Source organism: Spermophilus citellus (genome assembly GCF_964194105.1).
Source record: "Spermophilus citellus genome assembly, chromosome: 12".
NCBI lineage: Eukaryota > Metazoa > Chordata > Mammalia > Rodentia > Sciuridae > Spermophilus > Spermophilus citellus.
In genome coordinates, this window is record NC_138198.1 from 6957873 (window position 1) to 6970846 (window position 12974).

The 12974-nt window shown below is 39.9% G+C and overlaps 2 protein-coding genes across 3 annotated transcripts in view; one reads left to right on the forward strand and one right to left on the reverse strand.

Annotated features, from left to right (window-relative positions):
• The window catches only part of LOC308631972 (zinc finger protein 383-like), a 161246-nt gene that overhangs the window by 104134 nt on the left and 44138 nt on the right, over nucleotides 1-12974 (forward strand). The window lies entirely within an intron of this gene.
• The window catches only part of IARS1 (isoleucyl-tRNA synthetase 1), a 64061-nt gene that overhangs the window by 21872 nt on the left and 29215 nt on the right, over nucleotides 1-12974 (reverse strand). For both annotated transcript variants that reach the window (XM_081263718.1, XM_081263719.1), the window contains 11 exons: nucleotides 12419-12613; nucleotides 10740-10826; nucleotides 9289-9372; nucleotides 8227-8371; nucleotides 6935-7055; nucleotides 5001-5092; nucleotides 3823-3900; nucleotides 2827-2948; nucleotides 2296-2398; nucleotides 1898-1981; nucleotides 1456-1630 (listed from right to left, as the gene is read on the reverse strand). In XM_081263718.1, the coding sequence (XP_081119844.1) occupies nucleotides 1456-1630; nucleotides 1898-1981; nucleotides 2296-2398; nucleotides 2827-2948; nucleotides 3823-3900; nucleotides 5001-5092; nucleotides 6935-7055; nucleotides 8227-8371; nucleotides 9289-9372; nucleotides 10740-10826; nucleotides 12419-12613 (1286 nt within the window). The remainder of the gene's footprint in view (nucleotides 1-1455; nucleotides 1631-1897; nucleotides 1982-2295; nucleotides 2399-2826; nucleotides 2949-3822; nucleotides 3901-5000; nucleotides 5093-6934; nucleotides 7056-8226; nucleotides 8372-9288; nucleotides 9373-10739; nucleotides 10827-12418; nucleotides 12614-12974) is intronic.

A 12974-nucleotide genomic window follows, 5' to 3' on the forward strand; every position in this document is an offset into this window, starting at 1 on the left:
CCCTTATGTTTTATTAATTATAAAACTTTGAGGAATCTTAGAGACATGTCCCAGAATTTCCATATCTACTCATCTTATTCCTGAGTCCTTAAATCTCTACTCCAAATACCTTTAAGGCTTATGATTTTCAATTTTAGGTAGACCTAATAACAAATAACTTGTGTCCCAGGGCAGCTGAAGGATGTCGAACAGCCATATTCAGACTGAGTACGATTACCATGGCAAGGTTTCAAATTCCTGGGCACCTTGAGACACTATTTAGTGGGGTGGGGAGAATGGGCTGAGGTTCCTTCCCTAGCCCCATAAGTTGACTGGGCCTCCTGGCTACATATTCTCACATTACCCCATATTCTTCCTTCACAGGACTTTATATTCAGCTCTACACTGGGCTTTAAAATATATTTGCTGAATGAGCAAATCCAACTTTGACAAATAAGAGATCAAGACGTAGATATCTTAGCAGAAGCATAGGTAGAACACTGGTGAGCTCTATCCATTTCTCCTTAACAAGAAGCTCCAAACCTCACTGCTAATTCCCTTTCCCCTGAAACCACTGCAATCTCTTCTTTTGACTCTTTTCCAGTCTTCGTTCTGACACGTCCAAAAATTGTCCTTTTTCTCTCCACAAGCAACTTCCAGATGCTTCTGGGGAACACCATTCCCCAGTCATGAAGCCCCAGTAAGCTGCTTTCTCTCACAAGGAAGGATGGTTTGAGGCACAGAGGGATTTGTAGAGTTCCCTGGTAACCTAATCCATTTGATCCAGTAACTTCAATCTAGTTATCTCACCTAAAGACATCAATTCTATAAAATAAATACATGCAAAAGTATTCACTGCAACACTATTCATACTATGAATAGACTGAAATGTGATGGTGAGTAGCCTAAAGCCCCAAAACCAAAGAATGGTAACATGGAGTATGCACATGAAGGAAAATTATACAGCTACTAAAATAGCCTTTCCATATACAAATACAATATGTTGAGAATATAAATTGAAAATACAAAGTTAAGAATGTAGGAAAGAACTGCCAAAGTACATAAAGTATTGAAATACATAAAAGTGAAAGATGAGAAATTTAAAAGTTTAGTGTGATCTCCATTAAGGCTGTGATTCTATGACTACATGTAACTGGTGTAAAGAAGCCAGAATTTTAGCAGTGCACAAGCACTTATGAGGCTACATATTAAACTACAGCGAGTAGTTACCTGTCTATTAGTTACAGGGATGAGTGGTGGCTCGGGGTCGTTTTTATTGTCTTTCCAAATCTTTGGAATTATTTATATAATTATAAAATTATTTACATAATTTATAATAATTTTCCTTATGAACTTGAAAAAGTTTTTATTTAAGAAGAGGCTGACAAGGTCAAAGTCCGACAGAAGCCTGAATATGAAATATGCCCTGGCCTGAAGACATGAAGGAGACGCAGCCCCACCGGAGCGGACACCCACCACTCTTCTGGAACTGCTCCAGCTCCTCACTGGTCAGCTGCTTGATGGCCATCATCACGGCTTTAAAGGCTCCCTTCAGACGCTTCCCCAGGACCATGTGATCCGGTTCTGCCCTCAGCCGAACGCCATACTTGCTTTTATCTGTAGACAGTGTAACTTTTCGAACATTCAGTTCCTATATTTAGTACCCAGGAAAAAAAAAAGAGAAATGAAAACAAGTTCACCTGAAGTAGGATATGTAAACAAAAGTCCATAGCAAGATGATTCTATGCAAACTGTAAAATTTCATAAATCTTTATATTTGTTATGATTTACAAAAAAAAAAAAAAAAAAAAAAAAACCCACCCATGGAAGAATATTCATCAAAATTATCTTCTCAAAAAAACCAAAAATCAAAAACCAAAAAACTATTTGGATCCCAAAGATGACTCATCTATCTTACCTCAAGGATATACTTCTCCAAAGACTTGATATCAGTAAGAGCTTCTGGATCCTGATGAATAACCACAATTTCTTTCAAAGGATACTAAGAGGAAACAGGAGAAAAATGTTTGTTAAGTAGCCAGTCCTCTAAAGGAAGAAACTGGAATGTTAAATGTTTATCTGAATTGTAAGCTCCAGACCAGTTAGGCTGAACTACATCCATTCACACCCTAAAAGCAGAAAAGGGGGGAAAATTCTGCCATTGCTAAATGCTGTCTATATTAAGAACCCAGTGCGTGAGGCACTGGGCACCACATAAAAACAAAATAAAGATATTGTGTCCACCTAGAACTAAAAAAGAAAAAGAAAGCAATTCCCACATAAAATGTAAAAAAAAAAAAAAAAAAAAATTCAAACCTTTATTGGAATAGTTTTGCGGTCTCGGATCACTCGTCCAAGTTCAATCACAGACTGCATTCTAGACACTGCACTCTCAGTTTTCTTGTCAATTAATTCCTCACTGTTTGACAGAAGCAGAAAAAAGAAAGAAATTAAAAAGGACAAATCCAAAATAGGCATACTTAAGGGAGGAAGAGGGTCAGGCTAGAGAAGGGATAGTCTCTTTTGGCAAGGCACCTGGAACTGCATTAGGGGGCACACAATGAGCTCCTCAGTTGTCCTTAGGCGTGTATCCACATACCACCTGCCACCGTTCTACAGAGGGGTTCTACATACAGCATCCCTCTCCTACTGCTTATGGAAATGGGCCCCATTCTGCAGCTTGAGGAACAACTTATATTAGCTTGGGTGGGAAGAGAGGCACAGAGGGGCTGGAGTAGGGAACTGCCTACTCTTTTCCATTCCTTCCCTGGGAGCTTGGGCTGCCACATGCTCTGCCAACTCCCCTTCCTATGGCCTAGGAAAGGTTTATCTGCATTTGGTTCCTACCGAACACGGGGCAACATGAGGTAGTGAATGCTGAGGGTGTCCTTGTCCTGGACAGAAGCTGGGTCAATCAGCACCTTTAGATTCTGGTACATCAATTCAGTGAGAAACGGTGTATACGGGGCCTGTATGAGGACACGGAACATCATGTCATTCATATACATAACAACAGCTGATCTCACAGTGAGAAACAGTAATTAAACATTTTAGAGAATGACAAGATACTATGCAGACTTGGGCATAAGGTTATTAAACACACTCTGTGAAACAGAAAGGACTTTGTATCTGTGAAGCCCAGCAGTAGGGCTACAGTCAGCAGAACTTAAAATATCCCTAAATTTCTGCAATATGTCAAACAAACAAACAAAAATCAAATCAGGAGCCTGTGACCAAGAATCAGTCAAGTCAATATGCACAGAGGACTAAAACCTCATCCTTAATTGGGGAAACACCACATGCTGTGCAGTATCCTGGTGAATAAAGTCAGACATGGAAAGCACTAGGCATGCAGGACTTTGCACAAAGTAGATCCTCCTACAGTGAATGTTACAGAATGAATGGGGAGATTGTAATATTATACTGGAGTAGGAGAAAGGGATATAAGCAATTAAAACCGAAGGCTTCTTACTATATAATATTCAATTAATATTTGAACTGGAAGGAACACACATTCCAATTACCTGCACATTTTTCTCTCAATGGTAAGTTAAAAATGTTTTCTGTGATGTATTTATTCAGGTAGATGAATTCAGGAACCTCCTGGTTATAATTATGGCAATCCATATTAAGACATGATCTTCAACTTAGATCTTGGTCTAGATGCAAGATTTCTGACCTGCACTGCACTGCAAATGACTATAAGAATCTAGTATTTCTCAGCACTTATTTAAAATATATGAATAAGCTCTTTCAAGACTTTTATACCAAACATATACAAGCTAAAGAAGGGCGCCACATGCAATCTACAGGCCAGTTTTAGGAACTGGCCAACTATCTCACCATTAGTCTGCACAGAGAAAGCAGGACACTAAACAAGGTCTCCAAGGCCATGACACAATCCTCCATCCCATTTTCACCCTAGTGAATAAAAAAGAAATATTAAACTGCTTTAAAAAAAAAGTTTATCAATAAACCATTTATTAAAAGAGGCAACCTGAAGACAGCAAAGAGCAAATAGCAGAGAAGACACGAGGTAGAACAAGGAGAAATGGTGACAACCACCGGCCACAGAGGGTCATCCATCATGGTGGTCTAATTCATTGTAGGAAAAAATTAAGATAATAATAAAAGAGCCCGGGTAGGACGGCAACTCAGGAGGCTGAAGCAGGAGGATCACAAGTTTGAGGCCAGCCACAGCAATTTAGCGAGACCCTGTCTCCAAATAAAAAAATTAAAAGGGCTGTGGATATAGCTCAGTGGTAAAGCTCCTAAACTCCTCTGGGTTCAATCCCCATATGAAAAGAAAAAAGATGAAAGAAAATCCAACTATATTTTAGTTTCTCAGACATAACTACTATAAACACTTTAGTATATATCCTTATAAATATGTGTAAATACATATAATTATAAACCCATATGAATTTTTCTCTAATATATTTTAGCCAGAATGAAATTAGTTATGGTGTAGGCTTTTACTATGAATATATTTTAAAATAGGACTGATGGGTTGGAGGAGCATTCACCTGGCCCGCAGCAAGGCCACTGTCACTTCCAACATTATCTCACTGTGACTTTTGCAAATGGTCTGCATCCTGAGACTAGTGCTTATGCTATACTCATTCTAAACCCCAACAACTACATAAGAGTTCTATCCACAACACACACTTGATAAATAACCATCCTCCAGGGTTATAACAAGGAGGTGCCCCTCCTAAGACCACAGTTGTGTCTGATGGTACTTGCAGAACTCTAAGGTCTGCACGGTTCCATCCTGCATGGCCTGGCCACTTTCTCCTCAATATGACATGTCCACACCTATATTGTGAAAACATGTGCAATGACTTTTAGAACTTATAGGTCCCTGTTATCAAATGGCAATCAATACAATTAGTATGCAAGGTAAAAGGAAAAGAAAGTTTCAAAAACAGAGGCTTTTGGACAATGTTCATTTCCCCTTTGACTCATTTTTCCAACACTCAAACTTTCACACACTTTTTGCTTTTCCCACCAGCACCTACCTTTAATCTTCTGCGGTTCATTCTGACATACCAATTGGTTAGAACATCTACAAACTTGACCAGGCGAGGCACCACAGTATAAAGCCTATAAGCTAAAAGTAAGAGAATCAGCCAGGTGGCCTTTATCAGCCTCATGAGATGAGGCCTGTACACAATAAAGCACAAGCAGCCCTCTACCTAGGGACTCCATTCACTATAGAGACAGTAAGAACCAGACCAAAGCAACCACAAGTAACTCATTTATTGAGAATAAATAAGAGTCAAAGTGTTCAGGAATGCACCCTGAGCCACATGCAAACCCACACTGGTCAGTAGGAAACACTGAACTCCAGTCTGTGTGTGTGGCACAGTCCGAGGCACACACAATTCTGGGGAAGCATGGTGTGCATGCAGTTGGACAATGTAACAGCACCAACGCAGTCCAGCTTCTTTCCAGTGTACAACTTCACACCTCAATTAAAAACCCAATAAGCAGAAAGCTCTAAAGGTCTATGCCTCTTACCTCCAGAGGATATTTCACAATGCCTAGAAGACACTTTGGTTGTCTTAATTTGTGGGGTGGGGTACTACTGGCATCTAGAGGGGGGATCTAGAGATGCTGCCAAAATGATATAGAGGACAGCATAGCCCACACCAAAACAAATAATCTAGCCCATACTATTGACAGTGCCACTGTTGAGAAATTCTGACAAAGGCTATGATTAAAACAGAACAGGCTTTCTTGAGATTCAGATAGTCAAGGAAAGAAAGCCAAAGGTGTAGTGGAAAAAGAAACCTCTTGGGCATAGAGGAGGTAGGCCAGCAAAGTTGGGATCTCAACTGAACAGTCTGGGTCATGAGTTGGTCTCTATGTGGGTACCTGGATTCCCGCACAAGACCTCTAGTTGCTAGGCAGAGTGAGCTCTGGCCAGACCAACTTCATGGGAAGTCATGGCAGCTGGTGCTTAAAGGAGGCGCAGGCCTCACTCACAATCCCCACATTGTCCACCCACTTGTTGACAGCTGTGTGTGAGTAAGCTCTCAGCACTGCCCCTTTCTGGCAGGAGTCAGACTCTCACTCATTTCCAACTCCATTCATGTTAATTTGCCCAGTAGCTACACAGTCCTTTTGTGCCAAATTTAACAGTACTGACTAAACCAGGGAAAGCCCAGTGCAGATGACCAGGCTAATGCTGACCCTGGTCTACTCTGTCCAGCTGTACCTGCCCAACAGGGTGCAGAGAAGGCAGGTCAACCTCTCTGGTCTCTCTTGCCCCCACTGTGACCTGCGGCATCTGCCTGCCCACTTTCCAGACTGAGATGCACCAGTCAACAGTTTCTAGAATTTTTCACTGGATCTATGATTTTACCATTTTCAAACCCTGATGAAGTCAATATAACCCACTTTCCCAACCTCTCTCTAAAACTAAACTCACTGGTGTTTATTTAGGAAAACAGACCTAAAATTTAAAAAAAAAAAAGCATTATAAAAAGTATTACTTATCGAATACCTATTTCTGCCAGTCAACTTATGTGAATCATCTCTATTTAAGCCTTATTATAATTCTACCAGGCATTTTGCAGATAAGGAAATCTAGGCCGAGAGACTTGAGGCAAGCCCCTGGAGAGGTAGCAAGTGGCAGAGCTGGGGTCTGAACCCATAGCTATCCAGCTCCAAAGCCTATTACACTCTGGAGGAGTGAGGCCACCTGGACACCCCTCAGACAGAATTCTTAAGGGCTTGGAAACAAATACCTTTCTATAATCAACAAGCCATAACAAAATTATATTTGGGGATTAGAAGAAATACTTATTTGCTGTCTGTTCATTCTGTTATCTCTCAAAATTTCCTTTTTTTTTTTTTTCAAAGAAAAGCGATTAAATAATGAAATGACACACATAAACACACAAACACACATAAACAGTCCTTAATCATAAGACCAGGAGAGACTCACCTGCCATTTCGGTCTCAAAGAAGCCCACAAGCGACTGCATGAAGGACAGAATCCACCGGTCTGTGATATTGGGGCTTTCTCTAACAGTGCTCTCATTGTAGAGGAGTTCTATTTCTTCTTCCTGAGGACAATTAATGAGACATTCACATTAACAGAAGGGAAGTAACTTACTAGAGAAAAATAAACTCAAAAATCACTAAAACAGAAAGAGCAGCAAAAAAACCAAAACAACTCAAATTATTAACAGGCAATCTAATTTTCTGACATTTAGCAATATTATCCAGATACACACTAACTTGGGACATTAAGTCTTTAATTCCTTCTTACTATTGTTTTTTGGTACTGGGTACTGACCTTAGAGGTGACTGATCACTGAGAAACAACCTCATCCCTTTTAATATTTTGAGATAGGGTCTTGATAAATTGCTGGGATTATGGGTGTGTGTGATGGTGCCTGGCAATAATTGTTTTCTGAGTGAAGTGAAGAGACATTTAGGGAAAAAATTACTGCTCTGCACTGAAGAGTGATTCTGAATTGAGAGATATTTGCAAATCTTGTATATGGCTTAAATACTTTAAAATCCAAGGAAGGAGCTGGGTGGAGTGGTGCATGCCTGTAATCTCAGCACATTGGGAGGCTGAGGCAGGAGGATCGCAAGTTCAAAGCCAGCCTCAGCAATTTAGTGAGATCCTAAGAAACTCAGTGAGACCTTATCTCTAAAAAAAATATAAAAAAGGGCTGGGTGAACTCGAGTTCAAGTCTCAGTACCATAAATAAATATCTATCAATCAATCAATGGAAGGAAAAAAGGACAATAAAACTTTCTGGGACAGAATACAGGATTGTCTAGAAACTGAAACCTAGTACTGGGAACTATTTGCATTCTTAGGCTGATGACCTTACCCAGAATACTCTATTCCTCTCTGCTTTTTGCTTTGTCCAAATTTTCCTTGATTCTAAAAGCCCATTTCACCTGTCCCTGCTCCACAAACTGAATTCCCTGCCCACTTTGGTTTAGGCAGCAACAGGACCAGGGTAATAAGAGCAGAGATAATATGATCTCACTAAACATGATGTCCCTGGCACTGAGAATCTGCTGATAAAACAAACATAGCCTACCCTTCTACAGGTGAGACCCATGACCCACAGAAGACCCTGGACAACTACTGCACCTTCATGCATGGCCTCCTCATGGCTCTTGGCTGTCCCCAACATCAGAGAGTACAACAAAGTGGCCACACAGAGCCCCACCTTGTGGCTTAGCACATGTGCGGCCTACTGTGGCCTGTACCTTCTGGAGCCTCAAGATGTTCTGGATGAAGAAGCGGTACGCGTTGTACCACGGGAGCAGCACATCCTTAAGGACGTCCCGCACGCCCTCCTCTTTAAAGCGGAGGTTTTCTGCTCTCACCACAGGGGAATTAATCAGATATAATCTGGAAAAGGTAGAAAATTCACATGGGAAAGTTACATATGATCAATTTAAAAGTCAAAAAGCCTTTGTGTACAAGACACAGCAAATTACAAAGGGGTTACCCGTTTGTGACCCCATACCAAAATATGGCACTGCATTCAGAATAAGAGGAAGGTTGCCTGATCCTCATCAAGAGCCACTTCTTGTCTCCCATGGACACTGCCCACACCTCCAATGCATGTGGACACAGGAGTTCAGAGAGAGTAGCCTTTACAAAGTGCAGAGTGTGGCATTTGGGTGGCAGAGATTAGGAATATCAATCACCCTACAGGATAGCCCACACTATAGTTACTTAGCCTAAATAGTGGATGCACCAAGGGCAAGTCCGACAGATAAATGAGTTGAAGGACAGCCCTTCTCTCTGCTCCAGGGCTTGGGTCTTCTCTATGACATGGGGATGCTGAATGAGACCTTCAGGTCCCTTTCAACTTGAATACCATGTGATTTCATGATTATGCACATTTCAAACAGTGGCTCAAATTTCTCTAAAACTTCTTCAATATTAATTTATTTGCTCTTACACATATGGTGTGAAATTAAAATAAATGGTAAAAAAAAAATCCTAATACAACAAGACACGGAAACTAGAAACATAGTCATAGGCAACCTGCAACTAGTCTCGGGGAGGCCCTGGATAGCTCATAAAATCCAAAGCAGGTCCTTCAAAAAAAAAAAAAAAAAAAAAAAAAAAAAAAAAAAAAACCTCTAGGTTTGAAAATGATTTTATTATATAGAAAACTGTTTTTAGGCCTTAAAATCAACAACCACACCAATGTAACTTTCCATATAACAAATCCATGTTAAAAAGCATAATTACAAACTAAAAACTTAAGAACATAAAAATGACACACACACTCAAGATGAAGCACTACTTTGTACCTGAGCGCATCAGCACCATACTTCTCGATAATTGAAACAGGATCAGGATAATTCTTTTTTCTTTTGCTCATTTTCTGGCCATCACTTGTAAAGCAAAAAGTAGATGACAATTAAACAAGTAAACAACACAGCTGACTTTTACACATGTATATAGATTATCTGCAACTAGGAATACACAAATGCAAATGGAAGGAGTAAATAATTTAGATGCAAGCCAGCATCAAGACATACCTACAGTTGTAAACAATTTCTGAAACTATGGGGAGCCATCAGGCTGATAGAGAAGGAAGATATCTTTGCATTTATCCCAGAGAAATAAAGAATTATAGTTCCATTAAAAAAAAAAAAAAAACACTACAAGAATGTTCACAACAGCTTTATTCACACCAGCAAACAGTGAAACACTCAGATGTCTTTCAAGGGGTGGAAGGTTAAATAAACTATGGTACACCCATACTATGGAACACTATTCATCAATGGAAATGAATGAACTTTTGATATATACCTCTATCAGAATCATATACTATCTAGACTAGTGGTTGCCAGGGATTGGGAATGAGGATGGAAGGTTGGGGAGTGAGTGTAATTATAAAGGGCAATAGGAGAAAACCTTGTGGTGTTGAAATCATTCATTATTATGACTGTGTTTGTGGACAGAGAAACCTACACATGTGAGAAAGTTGTATTCTAGTAAATACACATAAGCAAATGAGTATATCTAAAACAGGAGAAATGTGAATAATATCAGTGGACTACGTACGTCAGCCTCCTGGTTGTGATATTTATTATTAGACTATGATTTCCAAATGTAACCACTGGGGGGAAACTATGCAAAGTATGCAAGAGAGCATACTTTTTGACATCTTTATGCACACAAACTTATAATAATGTCAATAACATTTTCAATGAGGGAGGAAAGAAAAGCAGGTCTGAGGCTGCAGCTCAAAAGAACATATGCTTAATACGTGAAGCCCTGAGTTCAGGATTCAAGACATGAATTTAGCACTCATTTGCTAAGCCCTTCAGCAAGTTAATTTTCTGAGCTGTAAATTTCTTCATCATTGAAAGGAGATAATTACAGGAGCCATGTGAAATAGTTCTGAATATTGACAGCATGAGGACATGTTGATGTACACAGGGTAAGGACACAGACAGACTAGATGTTAGATATTCCTCCTCACAGCCATGCCTCTATATTATTTTATTTATTTTTATTCTCAACGAGTAGAGGTTATGGAAGCAAAGGAAAAATAAGAGTGTCCTATAATAGTCAAAAATTGGAAATAATACTCAATGGAGGCAGAGTGGAGCCTGGTGTGGCTCTCACTAGATTGGGTCTTAGAACTTGTGGGTTCTAGAGCCCCAGAGAGCTTCCTTGTAAGTTAAACAGAGGTTAACAAAACCCTACATTTTAGGACTGAACTAGTCACTACATAGAAGAGTGCACCTGCCTTGCCAGGACAAGACCGTTCACAATCACATTCTTGAAAGGTGGTTGTCCAAAGAGGGCTGTGGCCAGCACCAGTAGGGTGTAAAACCTGAAGAAAAAAAAACAGCAAAACCCCAACAATACGGTAAGAACAGAGAAGGAATCCAAGCACAGGAAAAAATACATTTACTCACTGGACTGAATTTCTATTTTTGATACAGTATACTTCTTGATAATCATACAAATCAAAGGTTCTTAATTCTAGTTACACATCATAACCATGAAGGAAGGGTTGAAAAATAAACAGATGCATGGAACCCACCAGAGATCTATCAAATTAGAGCCTCTGGCTTGCAAAGAAATAAATGCCTCCATCAATGTTTTGGTCCTCCCTCTGCTACCCGACTCCCCAATAGGGAGCCAGTATAACCAGCTATAAAGGCAGCACAGGGTTCCCTCAGCACCACCTGAAACACCTGGTGAAACAAGAAAAGATCATACAGGACAAATAATGTGATGACAAAAGAAAAAAAAAAAAGCACTCATACAAAGGTCAAAAGGCAGACTTCAGAATAGAAAATGCTTCTATTTTGTCAGATGTTATGCATCCCATTAATGCATAGCTCCCTAGCCTGTTCCTTGTGAGAACGCTCACATTCCTGCCACTGCCCTGGGTGATGCTTCCAGCCACCCTGACATGTTCCTACTATCCCAGGGGTGATGCTGTCCCATCACCTGACCTAACCCTGTACTCTAGGAACATCAGGGAACATAACTAATGAGGAGAGCAGACCCCCATTCTAGTATAAATACCAACCCAGACAGCCCTTTCAGTTCCAAAAAAAAAAAAAAAGGCTAGGAGGACTACTGGTACTCAGGAGGCAGCCATGATCTGTGGAAAGGGACAGTGGGCACATGGGGTCCACACAAAGACTTAAAACAGCTGCCAGACTTCACTATTTTTGAGAGAAACAAGCTCACTGGGAAGTCATCTGGCCCTCCCCACAATAGGAATTTGTTTCTGATAGCTGTTCCTATAGATAAATTGATTAGAATATTAAAATGACACATTGAATACACTAAGGTTTGAATTCAACGATTAACACCAACTGAAAGAGCAGAAAATGACACCAAAAATTCCTTAAATACATCCCTGTAGAAACATTATAAATGTAACTATAATTAGCACATGGGCCAGCAAATCCTATCCAAAAAAAAGGGCAACTCACTTTTTAAGAGGATGAGTGTATTGCTTAAAAGGGCACAAGACAAAACCCAATTCCCAAATCCTCCTCCCTTGTGTATTTTAAAATTTGGATTTTCTTTAAAATGTTAATTGACAAGGCTAGAATTTTTACCCATGCACATGACTACCTTCCCAATATTGAGCACCCATTAAGCATTTGAGTAAATAATACGAAAAAGTTAAGAACACATATTGTTTTGTGTGACTTAAACTTCCAACTTAACATATAGATAAATGCAAAAATGTTAGTGAAATAATTCAAATTATAATACCATAGTTCTATTTCAGTGAAAGAATATCCTAGTTGAAAAGCATTTTAGTATTCATAGTGGGTAGAAAGGACAGAAAGCAGGAACACAGGCTGTCTTGTTTGCCACGGCCCTAGTCAGCACCCAAGGACACATGGTAGGTACTCAATAAAATCAAGAAAACACTTAAAGCAAGAAAGGGCATACCATCCTCTGGTTTGGTCTATGCCTTCGGCAACGAAGTCTGCAGGAAAAGCATCTTCAAACTCCCTCTTGTTTTCAAATGGATAATGAACCTGAGCATAGGGCATGCTGCCACTTTCGAACCAGCAGTCAAATACCTCAGACACGCGCCTCAGTGATCCTTTCCCACAGCGTGATGGAATGGTCAGGTGGTCAATGCTAGTACACAGAAAAGCAGTACTTCTCATTTTATGCACAACAGAACTTGCCGTTTAACTGCCAGTAAGAAACACAGAGCCCCAATACGATATTATTCACAGGTTGTACAAGGCATGTACAATGGTGGTCCCATGCAACTGTAAGGGAGCTGAAGAATTCCTCTCACTTAGTGACATATAATGGTCCCGACGCTGAGTAAATGGATTATTCATGTGTTTATGGTGATAGTGGTGTGAACAAACCAGTGTGCTACAAGATGTATAAAAGAAATAAAAGTATAGCACATATAATTAAGTACAGCACATAACATGATAACAAATGATGTAACTGGTTTATGCATTTACTTATTTTTGTGTGTGTG